Below are 20,193 nucleotides of genomic sequence, written 5' to 3'. Positions count from 1 at the left end.
CAGGGATGAGGTGCAGAACAGAGAGCGAGCTACGGGACGGGCAGCAGAGAACAGAAGGCAGGATGCAGAGCTGGTGCTTGGTAAGGCCGCGCTCATCCTTCCCCTCCAGCGGTCAGCCTGCTGCCCGCCGGCCCCAGCTCCTGCCTGCTCTCAGTGATGCCCCGCTGTGGCTGGGCCGTGGCCACGGCTGCCCCCAGGCCTAGGGAGGAACAGTCCAGCGGTCCAGCTCTGCACCTTTCCCTAGGCAGACGGCCTGGGCGGGGTCCTGGTCCCTGCTACTGTCGCTGACCTCCCCGGCTGGGTTCTGCTCCAGGATAGCGTTTCGTACCCAGAGAGTCGATGGCGTAGTCTGTGATTGTTTTTCTGCGTCTGTCCAAAACGAAGGCCTCCCCGAAGCAAAGAACAGCAGGAGCAGAGCTGGACGTGAGCTCCAGTGATTTGCTCCGACGGAGAGCCTCACCCCTTCCTGTCCTGGACGCCAGGTCCAGGCAGTGAAACGCGACTCCGGGCTGTCTTCCTGGTGGCCCCGCTTGGCCCTCGCATGCCCCTGCCATGACCTTGGCTCCCTGCTGGTGCCTGTGTCGGGGGTTACGGCTGCGCCCCAAGTGCAAAAATGCCGTCTGCGTCCAAGAGCGAAAGCTGCCCCCTCTGCGGCTGCCGGCCCCTGGCTGTCCGTGGTTCTCGGGTGTCCCTGGGAGCTGCAGACAGGCCCCCAGGGCATGCTTAACTCTCTGTGTCTTGTGCCCTAAAGGACAGAAGGCCACGGGAGTCCTGGGCCGGAGGAGGCAGAAGGACAGGACAAGGGTGCCGGGACGCCGCCGCCCCAGATCCTCCTGCCGCTGGAGGAGCGGGTGACCCACTTCCGAGACATGCTGCTGGAGCGAGGGGTAAGGACCACGAGCAGACGACGGCCGTCCCCGAAGCCAGTCACTCAGTAACACTCCCCGGGTTCATGGAGTCGGGCTGAGTGGCGTTCACTCATTTGAGGCCAAAGCCCATAAAAAGGAGGCCCTGCTCCTTGCCCTGCCAGGCGGTCACCCCAGGGGCACACATGGGAGGGGCAGGCGGGAGGGGGCGTCAGCGGACTGCGTGCAGAAATGCTCCGTGGCGAGGAGCTTCCTGCTGGAGCCCGGCAGCTCTCAGGGTCCACACCTCGCAGAGGGGCGTCCCCGGGCCTCGCCCTCCTCCGGCGACGGCCTCCACACCTGGGGACCGGGGCGACTCGTTAATGGAATCAGGCTGTCATGATCAGAGTTGACGTCTGCACCTCAGTTCGAATTTTGGGGAAGAACATTTTAGGATCAAATCCCCTCCAGTGACGTTTCTTTCCAGCTTTGGCTTTTGGGTATAGACGGGTCTGCTCTAACAACCCAGCTGGATTTCTTTGCAAAATGAGGCTGAACGCAGGGGCCGTAGGGGGAGCCCGTATGCGGCAGCGATGATCGCGGACATGGCAGTGGCCTTGGGAACGCGAGCAAATCCCTTCTGTGGTGAGCAGCCCCCCACAGACTGCCTCTGGGCGGGCCGATCCCAGCAGCAGGCGCCCTGGGCGCCGAGGCCAGAGGTCAGGACAGCCGCACGCCCGCCAGAGCGGGGGGTCGAGCAGGGATCCCCGGAGTCGGGCTGGCGGGAGGCCCTGGGGGTGCACGGAGACGGGATGGCCTCAGCTCTGGAGTATCACCAGTAGGACGGAGGCCGTCCTGCCACGGGGCAGCTCTCCTCCGGTGCCCGCCAGTGATAATATGCACGTCACTCCAGCTTCTTACTCAAAAATGAAATCCAGTCCTCGGCCATGAGGGACAGGAAGGAACTCAGAACCGCGAGTTAGCGAGTGAACCTAGATGAGCGTCGGGGTCAGGTGAGGCGGAGGTCCGGAAGGAACCCAGGCGGGCCGGTCTGTATGCCCGATGACATGTTCACGGCCCCGGGCCAGGGCTGACCCTGGAGTGGGCCCACGGAACCCGTGACGTGGGGGCTGGTCTGCGGAGCACCTGCCGTCGCCTCTTCCTGTTGCCACGCTCACGGTGACCCGGCAGCACAGGGCAGGTCTGTGGCCTTGCCCTTGAGAAGCAATACGGCGTCTCTTCTTCCACAGAATTGCCCCAAGAGGCCACCTCTGTCCTGGAGAGCCACGGGCATGTTTGCTCCCGGGCTTTGCCTGGGCCCTCGGTAGGTGTTGATGGACACGCAGGTGGTCCTCTGCCCTTGTGTGCGGAAACACATGTAATTGTGAGCGCTTGAATCGACCGGGCCCGTCTGTTCCAGTGCGTCAGGCGCAGGAGACACGATGGCTCTCGGAGCCTTTGAGAAGCAGAGCAGGCCTCGCTTCACCTTCGGGACACCGGCATTGCCCGTCTCTCCGCTTGGGAAACCAGCCAGCCCCCGCTCGCCCGCACAGCCTCAAACTAACCTCACGGGAGCTCAGGGCTGCCCGGGACGCCCACCTTTCCTCCCGAGGCTGCCGGCAAGCCAGCTCGACGAGGCTGCTTGAATTTATCCCCGGGGCCTCGGTTGAGCAGTTTCCATGATGAGATTTCCAGCGCGTTCTTGCTTCATTGCAATGGGTGGTTCTCTTGGATACTTACATCTTCTCTGTGAGACTCTTACCTGAAAGAAAATCAGCAAAAACAACGCAGAAATATGCAGCGCCGCCCGGGGTTCTGAGTCTGGGGGTGACGGCTGAGCCCGTATTTTTGCAGGATTTCAGAGGAAGCCCACACACAGTTCATGAATAGAAAAGATCAATTTGAATTTACTGCTGATGTCCTAAAGCAATGCGGCCATTTATGACTTTTTGACTTTATAAAATATGCCAGCAGATTTTATAAGTTATTCATGCTCAAGAGCATTTGATAGCTAAGCCCATAAGATTTCTAGTTGCTTAGAAATGAGGCACAGAAAGGTCACTTTTTTCATGGACTGAGTGATTAATAAGGTTTTTTATTGCATTTGTTCAGCGCTTGCGTCCAAAAATCCGTGCGCTTGCAGAGCGACAGAGCCGGCTCCTGTGGGCTCCCGGTCGCGGAGGAAGGCCATGGTTCGTGTTTTGTGGGGATGACGGACTGGGAAGGGGCTTCCAGGTCTGTGGTTTTGGAGTAGCTACCTGATGGCTCAAGGAAGGTTTTATTTTTATTTTGTTTTACTCTACGAACCACAGTAGAGCTTTTTTTTTTTTTTAACAAAAACCAAAAATGTCAGCCTGCGAAGGAGAGGCTTCACTGAACAGAAGATGATTCATGAGACCCAGCCTATTCCGATAAATGTATTAGGAACATTAGGAACATGTGACTGCGAACTTGTTCCTCTGCCTCGTGTCCCTCAAGAGCGGGGCTGGCTTTCCCAGGGCCGGGAGAGGAAGACTGTGGGAGAGCCCTCGATCTTGCTCCGGGGACTCTGGGCCCTGCACCTGCTGTCTGTCTGGGGTCCTTCTATGGGGCAGCCTTGGCCAGCTTCCCCAGAGTGGGTGGCCTGGGAGAGGCTGGCTCACCCTGTCGCCGTCTACCCAGGTGAGCCTCCGGGAGGTTGGACCCGAGTCCATTAGAAAGAGGAACTCGCGGGCCGCACAGGCACGCCCGCCGGGCCGTACCAGTCCGTCTCTGTGCAGAGATGTTGTCCGTCGTGAGGCCTTTGGTAGAAAGAAATGGTATCGGGTGTCTTCCTGCCAGCAGGGCAGTGGAGGAGGGCTTCTCCCCGCAGCTAGACGGCCACCCCCTCCCTGACTTCTGAGGCCCCTCCCACAGACACGCAGATGGCTTTGCCTCTGCAGAGCTGGAGAGGCACTTGGGCCCGGACACGCGTTGAAGGATTCCGTGGTCCTCCCGCGCCAGCAGCCCGTCACGGCCCTGGAGGCGAGGCCAGCGCACCTGCCGTCTGCTCCAAGCAGTGACTCGTGCTTCTCGCGGAGCTGAGCGGCCCCGTGCTCTATGGCAACTCTTCAGATCTCTCAGGCACGTGGGAGCCCACGGATAACGGGCAAGGGCCAGGGCACGTCGTCTGTGCGGTGAAAGAGAATTGGCAAAAAAAAAAGTCTCCGTGGGAAAAGAAAGTCGCTCCAAATCCCATCCAAAGAGAGAATTATTTTCATCAGCAAGGTCCATTTCTTTCCAGTCTTTCTAATAATAGATTTTAAGATGCCAATAATAAATATTTTTGTCTTATAGTATAAGCAGGACTGAATGTAATTGAATGTGGCTCGACCAGATACTTCGTTTAACACAGGCCTATGAGGCTCAGCCGACTTATAAGTTTGGATGCTGTTTTCTCTTAGTATCAACCTTCGGAAAACATTTTGGATGAGATCGTGATATTCAATTCATTGTCCAAAAATCCTGCATTTTCATTCAGAGCTTGTGTTCTCCAAATGTGCTATTTTGAACAACAGCCCGAGTGAGCACGTTGGCGCGTGAGCTCCGTGCGTGTAGGGTGTTTCCTGCGGGCATCGGCGCTGGGTCGCTCTTACCAAATTGCTTGGAGGAAAGTCATTTTCATGCAGTGTGCTCGTCCAGCGGCCACGTGTGAGAGGTCCCGAGACTGCGTTTTGCCCGCACACCCCGCCTGACGAGGAAGAACTGTAAATATTTATCATGTTTGAACCACGTTGCTCCTTTCCTGGGGCTTCTGTTGCGTCTCGGCTCTGATGCCGTGGTTCTTCTTTCCCGAGCGGACTGCCATGGCCCGTGGCGATCCGGATCTTTGGCTACGAGGTCAGTGGTGGTGAGATCCTGTTCTAATCACGGAGATGCCCTTGGGGAGGACCATGGGCCACCCACTCTCATTGCCAGGATGGGATTCTGTCGACGCCTAGTGTGAAAACAACCCTCAAACGTAAATTAAATCAGCAGAGAACGCTGGCGGAGGGACAGCACGAAATCCCACGTGTCTCTTGCAGCAGCAGAGGCTGAAGTTGGTAAAATCCCACGAGCGTGACCACGGAGGGTGAGCGAGGACCACCCCTCACTGTCCTCGGTGAGGATGGACTGGGGGGCTGGACCGTCCTGAGCGCTGTTGAGGCCAGTGTGGGAGGGCGAGCCGGACCAGCTGGCTGAAGGAGCCCAGCGGACTCTGAAACAAGGGCCCACGTCTCCAGCCTCTGGTCCTGGAAGCAGAGCTGGGTGCCTCAGGCCGACGGAGCTCCTGAACCTTCCTTCAGTGGCCACTGGGTCTCAGGCGTGGTTATCAAGCACCACGTCCACCCGTACCCATGACCTCAGAGCCCCTCAGAGCCCTTGGACCGGCTCCCCACCTCCTTCTTTCCAGGGGCGGGAGGCTTGCTGCGGCCCCGGACAGAGGCATTAGTCAATGTCCCCGAGGCGGGGCCAAGTGTGGGACCCTGTCAGTGGCCAGGGCCCGAGGGCAGGTCCCTGATGCCCAGCCTGGCCCCTCCTCGGGCAGCGGCGAGCACAGGCCACCGCCCGCCCCTGTGAGAGGTTCTTCATCCGTTCTTCTCGTTTGGAGCGTTGTGGAAGGGGGCGTCATGCAGGCACGCACTCATGTCTGTGCGCGGATGGCCCGCAGAGCCGTCCTGTGGCCCCTGGGTGGACGCAGCCTGAAGGCAGGAGCGTGCTGGCCACACCGTGTGGCTGCGGTGCCCGCGTCCCCGAGGCCAGAGCTCCTGTCGCAGAGCCGTGAACTTGTGAGAGATGCTTGCTGTCCGCGGGGCGGGGAGGCCGTGGAGACCGGGCGGAGAAGCCACGTGATGCTGGACAGTCCGCGCTCGGGATTCCGGGGCGCTGCTGATACTACAGAGCAAGGAGCGCGTAAACACAGTGCGTCTGAGGGTCAAGTTTGGGCAAAAACCTCAGCTTCTGAAGTACGTGCATTCGTGTTTGAGCTGAACATGAGCCCCCCAGAGACCCCGGGGTCCCCCAGCAGCATTCCTGAGCCCGGACTGTAGCCGCTGCGGGTGGGACCCTGGCAGAGCCAGCGGGAGACAACGAGCATGGTGCTGACGACAGACGGGTGGACAGACAGTCTTGGGCAGCTCTGCAGCCCTGCCTGGCTCGCCAGCAGCCCCGGCGCTCCCCGAGCATGCCCCAGGACACTGTGCCCTGCTCCCTGGTCCTTGGGGCAGGCAGGACCATCCCCTGCCGCCTTCCTCCCTTCCCTGGCCCCTCGGCCCCCGGCCCTTCCGTGAGCTGGGCATTGACGGAGGCTCAGAGTGGCCTTTGGCCTTGAAGATGAAAGCAGGGTCCAGCTCTTCCTTCGGGGCGCCCTGCCCCTGGGGGCCTCAGGCTGTGACGACCTTCCCGAACCCGCTGTCCTCTCACGTTCCAGCCAGAACCCCGTACGAGACCCTTTTCCTCCATCTTCAGAGAGGCTTTGGGGAAGCTGGGGCTGAGGTCAGAACCCGTTTTATCTGGAGGTTTTTCTTCTCTGCACGAGGCCGCGGTCAGCTTCAGCGGGCTCCGGCGGAGGGTCAGCCTCTCCTGTGCCCGGCCGGGAGGGGGACAGCCGCCGAGCATGGGGCACCGCCGGGGGGCCCTTCCAGCTGGGATGAGTGCTCAGAGGAGCTCAGAGCTCAGCCGGTCGGGGCTCCCCCTCTGAAGCGGGGAGGGCGGCTGGGAGGCCACGGGGGCCTGGTGACCGGCCGGCCAGTCTGCGGGCTTGGGAAGGCGGGGCTCTGGAGCCGCGCGGTGACGCGTCCAGTCAGTGCCCTCGATGCTGCCAGGAGGGCGGGGATGCCCCAGGCTGGACGACATGAAGGACGTGCCGAGTGCCGGGGAGAGGTCGGCGGCACAGCCCCAGGTTAGCGCCCCGGGAGCACTCTAGGCGGCCAGCTCCCCAGAGCTGCGGAGTCTCCCGGTGGCTGGCTCGCCGAGGTGCACAGACCAGTCCGGGATCGCGGGTGACAGGAGCTGATCTCGGGCTCACGGAGCCAGCCCCGCGGGGGAGACAGACCTGGCACGGGACCCAGCCGGGCTCAGAGGAACCGCGGCGCTCTGCAGGAAATGGCGTGAAATTGGCTGAGGAATCCACCTTTCAAGGACATGAGCACGTGGGAGCCCCGGAGCCCCAGACGAGCCGGCGAGACGAAGGGAGAGGTAGCCGCATGCTTAGTCCTGGGGCCTGGCAAGGGGCGAGGTCCTCAGGCAGCCCCGAGGTGCCCACCCCCAGGGTGCACCCCGGGGTCATCCCCTCCCTTGAGAAGGGGTACGTCAGTGAATAGGATGGTGGGGTTTGGGACGTGACCTTCCCTAAGACTCGGACGTCCATGCAGACTCTCCTGCCAGCTGTGGGGAAGTCAGCCACGCTGGCATGGAGGGGCTGTGGCAGGGAGCACTGGTGGCCATGAGTCTGAGGAGGGCTCAGCCGGAGACAGGCGGCCTCCAGCCCTGCTCCATGGGGTGAGCTTCCCAACCGAGACATGCCCCTGGGGACACGGGAGTCAGGCCCAGGGAGTCAGGCTTTCCTCAGAAGCAATTCTCCCCGTCTGTCCCACCTGCGGTTGTCAGGAGCGAGTCCTCAGGGAACAGCGGGGCCTCGCGCATGAGGCCCGAGGGGGGCCCGGTCACACGCACGGCTGTCCACCCTCCCCTTCTGCTGTGATGCCCCGGCCCCGGGCCCCCCGCCTGGCTGTGCCTCTGTCCACCGCAGCCACTGTTCCCCAAACCTGATGCACCTGCTGGCCTGGCCCCCAGAGGGTAGGACAGTACCTGTTCTGTCGTTGTGAGTGACCGTCCCTGCCGAAATGGCTTCCCCTGCCTCGCACGCAGATGGGGACTTCCTTTGGAGGCAACCATAAGTTATTAATTTTTAAAGAACGATCATATTACATGTCCAGATCTGCAAAACCCTCTGAGCACCTGCTCTCAGCCATGCTCTGCCTTCCCTAGTGAGCAGAGACGGCGCTGTCTGCCGGGGCCCTCTGGGGTGGTTGGGAGCCCGTCTGTGTGGGCTGAGTTGTGCTGCCCACGATTTCTCTTGGCAAGAGCCCCGGTGCTGCTGTGGTCAGGGGCAGAGAACCGCGGGGTCGGTCAGTCTGGACACTTCCCCAGGGAACCCCCTGTCCCTGAGGCTGGTCCACATTTCATCATGTTCTCAGTCCTTGGGAGAAAGTCTCTGCGGGGAGACTGGATCATCCTGCCCAGGAATGCAGTTCATGAATATTAAAAAGGGGCTTTTATTTTTATTAGGAAAGATAGAAAGTGTCCATTAAAAAAAAAAAAACCCACATGTTAGGCTGGACAAGTAAAGCACATTAGGATTGTGTCTCTACCGGGAATGCCTTGACGTGTCCAAAGGCAAGAGGGAGAGAGGGCAGTAAGGGGCCCGTTAGCCCCCGACTCCCCTACGCCCCACCCAGCCCAGAAGAGCCTTCCTGAAACGCACGTGACCTGTGGCCGTGGCCCCCGGGGGAAAAGGCTCAGCTTCCTCAGTCCGCCTGGGACGCTGCCACCGCTTCCGGCTCCTCCTGGGCTCCTGCACCCCCAACCGCGCTGCCCCCCTGCAGCCCCGACGTCCCTCCAGCTCACGACGTGGTTGGAGCACCCAAGCAGCCCTTCCCAGACACGTCCCATCCCTTCAGGAGCCTGATGAGTGTCCGTGCTCCAGAAGAGTCCGTGCTCTGGACACTCATCCTGGAGCTGGTGGAGGCGCCCCTTGGCCCCTGGGCCCGTCTCCACCACAGGTGCCTGCCGGGAGGCCGTGAGCTTCCTTAACTGCCCGAGCCCAGACCACGCGCTTTCCGGTGTCGGGGACCTTGACTTCCTCTGGGTCCTCAGCACGCAGCTCGGGGCCTACGGCAGAGTCAATATTTAGTCAGTGTTTCTAAGCGAGTGCACTATCGTGTGAATGACTTAAACACTTCCGTGCTCTGTCAGTGAGGAGAAGCCGGCAGCTGCACGTCCCACAGCCCGGGGCACACTCGGCTGTCTCAGTCCTTCAGCAGGGGACCGGGATTCCCGCAGAATTGTCGGATTCTGGGGCTGAGGCGGGAGAGATGCCTCAAAGTTCCAGGAAATAAGGAGGTGCCCCCCCCCCAGCGGCAGCCTAGCCGAAGGCACACAGCAGCCCACCGGCCAAGCCCTCCACGGCCAAAGCTGGAGCCACTCGAGCACAAGAAGGAAGTCACATCGGGTCATCGCCCAGATTGTGGAATAAACAGCCACGAGTCTGTGGGCAAGTCAGTGAGGGAATAAAGAAGTCGACGTGGGAAACGGGTGACCGTCCCATCCAGAATGCCGGGTGACCGTCCCATCCAGAATGCCAAGTGACCGGTGTTCGGATCCCCCGCCCCCGAGAGTGGAGCGTGGCCCTGAGCGTGGGCTGTACAGAGTGGGTCCCCCAGCAGCCGAGCACGGAAGGGGGACCGAGAGTGGACGTGCGGGACAGATCCGGGGACGGCAGCTCCAGCCAGGGGGTCGGAGCCCACACCGACCTGCTGTAAGTCACGGGGACAGTGAGAACCACGAGGGCATGTGCTGACCACAGTGCCTGTCTCTGGGCTCCTCCCCCGGGACCCAGAACCCCATCTCATCATGAGCAAAGCTGAGATCAGTCCGCGGAGGGGCGTCCACGGCGTGACCGGCACCCATCAAAACCATAACGGTCCAAATGGCAGGGAAAGTCTAGAAACGCTCCCAGCCCAGAGGGGCCTTGGGAGATGCGACGCTTCCTGTCATGTGATGTCCTGGGTGGGACCTTCGCGAGAAGAAGAGACCCATGTGAAAACTTAAGAAGTTGCTCGTGAGGACCTTGGGTAGCAATAGTGTAGACAGACCTGGGGTCCATACCCGTGCGAGGAGTTAACATCGTGGGAAACCGGGTAAGATGTGTCGGTTTGTAATGCTCTTACAACTTCTCCGTAAATCTAAAACCACCGTAAAATAAGATAGTTTGTTTAAAAAAATAACCTTCCTGAAAACGTTTAATTATTGATTAGAAAATCAACTAAAACTATGCTAAACTCAGACTATTTGCAAGAAGTTGCCCCCGTCATGGCCGTGGTGTTCTGACGGTTCTCACGAACGTTTCAGCCAAGACATGACATCCCAGAATGCCCCGGCTCCCCGGGTGTAACCGGGGCTTCTGATCGGAGGCAGGTGGCCCTGGAAGACACCCAAGGAAGACAGTGTCGGGTCGCGGGTGTCGTGTCTGTTGCGAGTGCAGGAATCAAATCTCAAGCATCGATTTCCCAGAGAGCTGGGCACGCCGCTGAGCCTGGGGTCCCTTAATGCGGTTCCCACCAGTGATCATTTCAGCCCCATTTCAGGCTCAGCCTCGATGCTAAAAGCGACTCTATTGAATATCTTTCTTCAGGTGTCCGCGTTTTCTACCTGGGAGAAGGAGTTACATAAAATCGTGTTTGATCCGCGCTACCTCCTGCTGAACTCGGAGGAGCGGAAGCAGGTAAGGCGGGGACGAGGCGTGGTGGGGGGTTCCGGACGTGCACACTTGCACGGCGCCCCCCGTCCCCACCGGGGGATGCTTGTCTGTCGTGTCGTGTGGTGTCGCGTGGTCAGAAGGGAAGGACGGTTGCAGACGGAGCGTACTCGCTTGCGAGCTGGTGCGTGGGAGCGGTGACCGGGCCGGGGAAGGCGACCCCTCCCTGTGCCTAGCAGACCATCGGGGGGTGACCCCACAGGGGAGACCCTCCCACTCGAGGATGGGGCTGCCTGTGCTAGGAACACGGACCACACCCCAGAAGAGTGTGTTAGGGAGACCTACGGTCATATCTGATCACAAGGACGGAGAAGACGGCCCAGTGAAGGGAGGAGCAGGGAGAGGGAGTTCTAGAACGCGGGTCCCCAGAAAGCTCAGGAATGCATCACAGGACAGTTTCACCTGACACGTCTGCCCTGGCTTGTTGACAAAGCGGGTCACGGAGCCAGTACTGCTTCCCAGATGAGGCAGAGGGACAGAGGGACGTCTGTGCCGACCCCAGGGGAGGGGCTGAAGCCATGACATGTGGGCCTGCACAGCTCAGCCAGGGTCTGGCGGGGGAGAGGGTCTCCCCGGAGCCCGGCCCGAAGGGACCCGGCATCAGTTCCAGAAGATCTGGATGTGCTTGTCTCCGGTTCCCGAGGCAATCCTGTCTCTCCCTCCTGCACACGGAGAGCGGGTCATCAAGAACAGCCCCTGAAAACAGAGGGGCCTGAGAGTGATTTCAGCGGGGGGCTGGGTCACCACGGTCTGTACGGGGTCAGGAAGGCCTGGGGCCAAGGGGTCAGAAAGGGCTTTTTCCTCTTCCTTTCTGTCATGGCGTGAATCTCCTTCAAGCCCGTGCTGGGATGACCAGGGAAGCACCAGGAGAGCCAGGCAGAGCCTCAGGACTGCGGACCCTGATGGCCCCAGAGATGGCAGAGCCTCCCTGCTACCCCCACCCCCAGCGCAGCCTTGTGCTTGGGATGGCCCTAGACTGGCCGCTTTAGAATATAGACCTTGGACCTTTCACGACCTTAGAATTAATGGTCCCTGCACTGCATTCCCCATGAGCTGTATTTCCCAGAAAGAAACATTTAAAAATGTAGAAAATGTGCTAGCAGTGGCTCCAAAAAAAGAAAGAAAGAAAGAAAGAGTCATAACAGAGCCAGACAAGGTTAGCTTATACACATAGAATCCGAAGAAAGCTGCAGACGGCAATCACCGATTCTGTCGCACCCTTTTGTTGTGATATTAAGGACCGAAGTCTGACTACTCGACGCTGAAAACAGGTAAGAAGCTTGTTTCTCTGCGGCAGTGAGGAGCGCGCTGGCTCACATCTGCCGACCATCTGCACATCTGTAGGCAGTCAGGACAGTCCTCTCCAGGTCACGGGGGTGTTTGGAAGGCATTAACCCTTTGGGGGAAGCTGAGGCAGTGAGGCTACCCGCCCGCAGAGAAACAGCCCATTTATGGCCTCAGGCTTTCTTCCGCCTCTGAGCGAGTGGGGCAGACGGGGCACAGGTGGCTGTGGTGTTGAGCGGTTCCCCCGACCCGGGGTGAGGGGAACCCATGGAGCTGTCCTTCCAGCCATGGCCAGAGCAGCAGGTGCCAGGCAGGCGGGCTGAGACTCGCGGGGGGCCAGGACCCCGGGCCCAGGCCTGGACATGCGCTGGAGACCGGTCAGACTGGAATGTCAGCTCACACCAAGTACTCCCTCGGACCCCTGGGAAGCCCCAGGACCCTGCAGGCCTGTATCGATAGCCTACAGCTTGGCTGCGGAAGCCTGATGGGGAAGAGCAAGAAGTGGCCTCTTGAGCCGCCCAGGCCAGCCCGCCAGAGAGCCCGTGACTGAGTGCCGAGATCATAAGACAAACCAGAGGTGGTCCGGGGAAAGGCGGCCATTGCTGTGCGCACCGGTGCTGGAGCGCCCCTGGGGAAGGAAGCAGAACTAGGGCCGTCTGAACACCCAGTCCTACCTACAAAGGCGTGGGTGGCTTTTTCCTGGGGGAGCTGAAGCTCCTGGTGGCCCATCGCCACCTCGCCGCCACCAGGGCCTACGGGGGAGAAGTGACTGAGCCCAGATTAGGGGTCGGACAGCACCTCTCAGACCCATTTCCACGGTGACAGAGAACGTTCCCTTTGACCACAGATCGTGCCATTAGGAGGTAAGAGTGAGCGAGGCCTCTTAAAGGGTCCTGCTCCGCTTGAATGAAAGTAGCATCACGGGTCGAAGAGGGAAGGAGACCCATGCGTTGGCTTAGAGCAGCCTCCGCGGAGCAGCAGCCCCAGAGGGAGGAGCGAAATCGGGTTCGCTGGGCCGGTGGTTCCGGCACCGGAGAAGCGGGGTCCCTGCAGCCTCCGGCCCCGCAGCCAGGCAGGGTTTCTTCTGTCCAGATTCAAAACGAATAGAGCGAAACTCGGACTCGCGACGGAGCCCCATGCTTCTGTGTGGGGGGTGAGCATGCCTTCCCTCTTCTAGGAACCTAAACTGTAAGACCGCTGCAGGGTTAGGACACCAGCGGCCTTGCGGGCGCGAGGAGCGGACCCGGCTTTCACTTCGACGTACAGGCCCGCCCTTTCGGTTTCCGTCCTGCTCCTGGCGCCTCCCGTTGAGGCTGACTCGCCCGGAGGAGAGCGGCTTCCGTTTTCCCAACCCCGTTGGGCCGGCGGTTACAGAGAGAACCGGAGAACGCCCCTGCCGTGGCCATGGGGGCGCGTCCCCCCTCCCGCTCTGGGGCAAGTGAGCGCGTGGGCAAGAGCCCGTGGGTCAGACTCACGCCTGCCGTGGCCAGGGACCGGGCTGGCTCAGGAGTGCTGTGTATTGGCCTTCTGTGATCACACGTGCGATCTTCACGATCTTTTTATTTACGTTTGCACACACGTTGGCATTATCTCCAGTGTTTTCTCTCTTAAGCTCTCAGGGCTCCCACAGCACAAGGCCTCCTCTAAGCTCTGATGCATAAATGGCAACTTGCTGTTGTTAGAGCAAGGAGCCGCCCTGGTCCTGGCGAGGGAAGATCCTCCGGGACGGCAGCAGACATGCTCACGGCATCGTGCGGTTGTGTTGGTGGCTGGTTTTCAGTCTGCACGAGCTACAGTCCCAGAGTCACCGGGGCACCTGCCTGACAGACCACACTCGTTCCTTTAGGCTAGGGAATGTGGTTTTCCCTTTGGCTTAGCTTGCAAAACCCACCTCTCGTCAGACAGGGGCTAGTGCAGCAGCTGAGCATCTGGCCTGCACTCGGGGGGTTTACCTAGAGCCTCCTTGACATGCCCAGAGGAGGCCTCCCATGTCTGCATGCACCCCCGATGATCAGACCCCACGCTCGCAGGCGGTCTTCTTAGGGACTGGAGGGTGGGGAACCAGAGATGCCAGGTCGACTCTCTTTTCACGAAGGTAAAATCGTATTTGGAGACCCAAATACCAATTATGTTCCTGAGGAATCGACTAGAACAGACGACACAATCGCTCGTGTTACTGGGACTACCAGCGGCGATGTGACCGTCAGCCAGACGGTGTGACCGGACGAGCTACTCACAGCCTTCCTAGCCCAGTACCATGGGGGCAGCGGGGCTGGGCATCTGGAACCCTCAGTAGCTCCCATGGCCTCCGGACAGGGCTGCGCCGCCCATCCTGTACCTCCCCGGGCAGGGCTGATTCGGGGTTTGACCCCGAGACGGCGCCTCGTAGGGACCCAGACTTCATCAGGCAGACACTTGTCTCATGACGCTGAGAGTGCCTCCCCTGAAAGGCTCCGGCCTCAGCCCCAGCCGCTATGGAGAAGAAGGGCCGAGCCACAGGCCCTCTCGCCGTGCTTTCGTGCTGTTTGAAGCCCAAGATTTCCTTTCTGATGCGCAGCCTCGTAATACCTTTCTTGTGTGTGTGTTTTAAGATATTTGAACAGTTCGTCAAGACAAGGATAAAAGAAGAATACAAGGAGAAGAAAAGCAAACTGCTGCTCGCCAAAGAAGAATTCAAAAAGCTTCTGGAGGAGTCTAAGGTGTCACCCAGGTACGGAGACGAAACAGACGCCGGGCGTCCCCAAGGCCGGACGTTTGCCCGTGACCGCAGACGGCTCTCATGGTCTGGGTCTGTTAAACCGCACACCCCAGCGGGCCCTAGACACCATGAGTGTGATGGCGGCGACCCCCTAGGGAGGGAAGCCGCCTCCTCCCTGCCGAGGGGGAGTGAACCTCCCAGTGGCCGCCGTGCTCCCTGCCCCTCCCCACCACCTGCGCCGCTGTCCCTCCGTTCCGCTGCCCAGATGCCTGGATTTCCAGCCTGGCATCCCTGACCCCACGGTCTAAATGATTAGCAGGTCAGCACTGGGGGGGGGGGTCTTACTTCAGATCTAGGGATCAGAGACTGAACACACAGGCCACAGACAGCAGCAGGAACACGAACCACCCCCACCCCGCTGGCTCCAGATGCCTTCCCGGTCATCTGGGGTGCGGACAGGAGGTGAACTCGCTGGAGTAAATGGGCCCGGTAACATTGTTGCCAAAACGCACATACAATAACGACATCACTCCCACGAAATAGAACAAGCCCACAGGGGGCTCACGTCCCAAATTAGGAAAGTCCGTGGACTTCACTGTCCTTAAAAATTAGCTGCCGTTGACTGATATTCAAAAACCAATGGATGTGCACTACTTCTGAAATGACAGAACTATCACTCTCATAAACAAAAAGTGTGGTTTATTTTCATTTGGGGTTAGGACATTAGGTCTAAGTGGACCCGTATGTGTTAGTATTTTATAACAATCCCTGAGTACAGCATCGTTTTTTAAATAGATGTTAACTGACGTTGCTTTCTACGAAGACCTATGCGGTGGGAGATTGTCCAGTTCTCCGGGTCGGGTTGGGTTCTGACAAAACTGCGGGAGTTTAAAGAGCAGATATTTTCTGGATGGGAGAAAATGTAGCATGAATGATCCCCATCACAAAATGCTAATCTAGGAAAGCAACTGTGCCTCTAGACATTTGTAATCGTGCTTTTCTACCATTAGAGTTGAGAACACCGGCTTTTCTGTGTCCCCCACATGGTGACTCTAGGAGAGAGGACATGATCTGGGGCCCCTGCTTCGGGGCACAGCCTGCTCAGCCCCTCCTCAGTGTGGCAGTGGCTGAGGCGTCACACGTTTCTGAGCTTCTGGTCTCAGGTCTCATCTGCAGTCAGCACAGCTCCAGCAGGCTCCCTGTGGGGTGCAGGCAGAGAAGCAAACTGCCTGGTACCTGGAAGGAGCTTGGTGAAAGGGAGGTCCATCACCACCACCAGCACCACCACCACCAACACCACCATCTCCACCATCACCACCACCAGCACCACCATCACCAACACCACCATCTCCACCATCACCACCACCAGCACCACCACCACCAACACCACCATCTCTACCATCACCACCACAGGCACCACCACCACCTCCACCATCACCACCACCAGCACCACCACCACCAACACCACCATCTCCACCATCACCACCACCACCACCAACACACCCATCTCTACCATCACCACCACCAGCACCACCACCACCTCCACCATCACCACCACCAACACCACCACCACCAACACCACCATCTCCACCATCACCACCACCAACACCACCACCAACACCACCACCATCTCCACCATCACCACCACCAACACCACCACCACCAACACCACCATCTCTACCATCACCACCACCAGCACCACCACCACCTCCACCATCACCACCACCAACACCAACACCAACACCAACACCACCATCTCTACCATCACCACCACCAACACCACCACCACCAACACCACCATCTCCACCATCACCACCACCAACACCACCATCATCACCACCATCACCACCACCAACATCACCATCATCACCATCACCAATATCCTCATCAGGAACATTTACATAATATTCTTGATCTGTCCATTGGTGAAATGTTAATAATAAGCCAACACATTTCCCCTCCTCTGATGAAAACAAAGGAGAAAATATTCGGAATTCATTGAGCAATTAGGAGAATGATCACACACACACACACACACACACACACACACACCGGGAAAATGAGTGACTCCAGTGTGTATGTCATTTTCTCCCTGCCGCTCCCTGCGCATTCTAATAGATGTGTAGTTCGAGTCGCTGCACGCTGGATGGGCAGGTGAGCTCAACACAGACCATCTGAGCATCCCTGGAGGCAGCCTCTCAGTGCTTCTTAGCTCTGACCCTGTCCCCACAGCCACATGGAGAGCCAGAGCCAGCCCCCTGCCCAGCTCTTGGGGTCTTGGGATGGGGCTGGGAGCCACAGGGGGTCGTGGTTGTGACCGTGGCAAGGGCCAGGAAGGATCCTGAGTGTAGGGCGAGGCTCCCCAAACAAGCCACACTGCCTTCCAGTGGTGATCAGTGCCGAAGCAAGGATGGGCACGCCGGGCCCAGGGCCAGCAAGAGTGGCCTGGGGCAGCCAGGAGATGGAGAGAGCCACGGACAGGAGGGGACCCTGGCAGCCACGGCAGTAATGGGCACAGGTGGGCGGTGGCCAGTTCTGAGGGACAGAGGCCAGACGCTGGTGAGACGGAGCCATAGCAGGGTTCAGGGGATCAGGTCCCTGCCAGTCCCTCCGGGGGGGAGTGACACCCAGCACGGGAGCAGGTGGGGCAGGTTGAGAGGCCACAGTTACAGCCTTCAGTCTCGTACCTGCCCCACGCCCTGAGTGTCCCCCAGCATGCCGCAGGTCCCGCCCCGTCCCCGACCTGCCCCACGTCCCGACCTGCTCCACGTCCCGGGCCTGTCCCCAAACTCCCCCCATCCCCGCCCCCGTCCCATGGCCTCCCCCATGTCCTGTCCCCGTCCCGCCGTCTACCTCATGCCCTTTCCCTGCGGCCGGATGACAGCCAGATCTGGTGAAAGGGGCTGTCCACCCCCCGGCGATGCCAAGAAACGTCACACCCACCCCCGGGGCAGGGGTTTCTCAGGAAAACTCTTGTTTTTCAGAACCACATTTAAGGAGTTTGCGGAGAAGTACGGCCGGGATCAAAGGTTTCGACTTGTTCAAAAGAAGAAGGACCAGGAGCATTTTTTCAACCAGTTCATCCTTATCCTTAAGAAACGGGACAAGGAAAACAGACTCAGGCTACGGAGAATGAGATGAGTGTGCAAGCGGCGCGACGAGCCAGGTGCGGGGCGGCGCGGGGCGCGGGCGCGGGCTGCTCTCCGAGGGTTACTGTTTCATATTGAAGCTCTTTTGTACGACGTTCCGAGTTTGACGCATTTCTAATTGCCGTGGTAGGTCGCTCCCTTAATTGTTTTAATTATGCAAATTCCATGTAATATATACAAATTATAAATCTGCTGCGGGTTGTAACTCAGCAGAAACATCTACAACCGTCTCCAGGCGTTTTCATGAGTTGAGCCGATTATCTGAAACTTTTCTGAAAACCTTCGTGCGTCCGCGATGCCGAGCTCCTTCCGCGAGTGTGCTAGGTCTCGGTCCCGTGATCTGAGTAGTAGCCATAGGACATTCATCACCAATCATAGTGACGACCGTGAGCATCTCTGCACGTGGACCCTGGACCCCTGCAGGAGTCGACGGACATCGCCTCGTCCCCGAGGGGGTGTCGGGCCCGGAGAGGGCGGCTGCGCTGCCGGAGGTCCTACTTAAAATGGAATTATTTTGTACAAAATCATCATATTAATATTTGAGTTATTTTTATTGTAATGCCCAGAGTTTGCATGAGATTTTTCTCATCATCTTTGTATAAAAAGAATTTTAAATTTTTTTTAATTAATAAATATTTTAAACCAGTGTGGCTTTGTGGTAAGACTTCTCACACGATCTTCGGCGGCAGAAATGGGTTTCAGGGAAGACACTGTGTCTTGAAAGACTCGTGAAAACGTTGGTGTGTCCGTACAAAGGCTGAGGAGGGCACAAACGAAAATCTTGCTTTTTAGGCCCTGGGCCTGGGAGGGGCCATGTCGGCATCAGCCCAGCTACGGTGCTTTCTTAATCGTTGTGTGTTTATCACGGGGTTCACGGAGCCTCTCTTTGGAGGGGCTGCAGGTGTCCCCACGCACGGGGACACCCATCCTCGCCCAACCGGTGCTTGGCCAGTTCCACCCCACGTATTCATCACACAAACTGGTCACGGCGGGTCCCTGGGCTCGGCACCGGTGCAGTGAGCATAGCTCCTGTGTTGGTTCCGGGATCTGGGTTCTGGGGTCATTGCTCAGGTCCAGCCGGGACCCCGTGGCTTGGGCACCCAGGGTGTGAGCAGGAGGCCGACGCCGGGAGACAGACGCTTCCTGAGGGTCCGGAAGTAGAGACGGCCTTGTAAACTGAACAGAGAGTTTTTAATGTTATCTATTTATTTTCATGTCTTTATTTCTCCGGTGGGCAGCAAAGCCAGGCTTCCTGAGCGTCCGTGAAGCAGAGCCCGCTGAGGGGTCGTACAAAGCTCCCAGAGAGGGAAGGGGCTGGAGAGGTCGCCCAGAACAGAGCATTTTAATGGAGAGAATTATTAGGCTGGAGTGCGGCCCTGGAGTAATGCGGCTAGTGAGCACTGGTACCCCGGAGGACCAGGAGTAACAGTCATCACCCCCAGGGCTCAGAGCGGTGCCTGCAGGGGAGCAGGTGGGGCAGGTGTAAGCCCCTGCCTCTCCCGAGCCGTGCGGAGCTGGGGAGCTCCCTGGACGGGTGCAGCCGTGGCTCCGGGAGGGCTGGAACCCTCCCCCACAGTGTGCCGGGGAGTCTCGTGGGGCGGCGTCGTGCAGGGCACGCCTCTGCCCAGCAGCACCCGGAGAGATCTCAGGCTGGGGGGGCTGCTGGCTGCGCGGGGCTCGGCACGAGGAGCCGGGGACGAGACGGAGCGGGGGCTTCCGGACACCGTGAGGTTCACACGTCCGCGCCCCCCCGGCCTGCTGGACCGTCCGCTCCAGAACCGGTTGACTTGCCGCTGGCTCTGGTGGAGACTCGCTGCCTGGCAGCCAGCACAGAACCATGGCACCGGCGCCCCGGCCCTGAGCGCTCACTGACCCACCCGCGTGAAGTGGACCCGCGCGGCGGCGATGAGCGGAAGACGGGGACGACACAGGCAAGAGCGGCTCCTGTAGTCCTCGAAGGCGTGCGGGGCCCCGTGCTCCCTCGGCACCTCGCTCCCCGGCTGATGCCCGTCCCTGCTGCCCGCAGACTCCTCGTCATCCGTCAGCTGAGGGCCAGAGCCGTGGCCTGGCCGAGGGGTCGCACGTCCTGCTGTGGCTGCAGCCCACCCTCTGCGAGTCAGGTGTGGCCCCTGAGAGCAGGCGGACGCACGTCTCTCTGGGGCGGAGCATGAGCTCTCCTGAAGGACAGTCCTGTTAGCTTCCCTGGGAGAGGACGGAGGGCCTGCGGCACGGATCCCCACTGATCTGCGGGCCGGGCGGGCAGCCCCCTGGTGGGGGGTTTGGAAGGCACAGGATCGGGCCGTGGGCAACAGAGAGGTTAGGGGAGCATGGGCGGGCCCGGAGCTGGGCGTCCACAGGCCCCGGACCCTTCCTACGAAGCCGGGCCGGTGTCTCCCTCCCCAGCTGGTTCTTGCTCAGTGTCCCACACGGACCCCTTTCCCGGTTCCTCCCATGACGTCCTGTCACTGTTAATGGGGAGCAATTCATCTTCACAGAATGAATCTCTCAGAGGCCGATTCTCCTTCCCTCCCATGACCACAGTCCGTGCCCTTACGGAATGGCTCATGTACGGCACAACTTCCCACGAAGTTCCTTCTCGACCAAAACCTTCAGTCTGAGGGATAGACATTGCCACCGTAGGCTCATGGCCACCAAATTCACTGGCCCTCGCCTGCTGAAGGC

The 20,193-nt window shown here is 59.4% G+C and overlaps 1 protein-coding gene across 1 annotated transcript in view; it reads left to right on the top strand.

Moving 5' to 3' along the window:
* TCERG1L (transcription elongation regulator 1 like) overlaps nucleotides 1-18,151 on the top strand; it is a 179,171-nt gene extending 161,020 nt beyond the window's left edge. The window contains exons 9-12 of the mRNA XM_032312719.1: nucleotides 752-887; nucleotides 10,258-10,347; nucleotides 14,256-14,374; nucleotides 17,347-18,151. Of these exons, the coding sequence (XP_032168610.1) occupies nucleotides 752-887; nucleotides 10,258-10,347; nucleotides 14,256-14,374; nucleotides 17,347-17,503 (502 nt within the window). The 3' untranslated portion in view covers nucleotides 17,504-18,151. The remainder of the gene's footprint in view (nucleotides 1-751; nucleotides 888-10,257; nucleotides 10,348-14,255; nucleotides 14,375-17,346) is intronic.
* Nucleotides 18,152-20,193: the final 2,042 nt, after the last annotated feature.

Source organism: Mustela erminea, chromosome 14 (assembly GCF_009829155.1).
Source record: "Mustela erminea isolate mMusErm1 chromosome 14, mMusErm1.Pri, whole genome shotgun sequence".
In the NCBI taxonomy this organism is placed as follows: Eukaryota; Metazoa; Chordata; class Mammalia; order Carnivora; family Mustelidae; genus Mustela; species Mustela erminea.
This window is presented reverse-complemented; position numbering and strand designations above follow the sequence as displayed.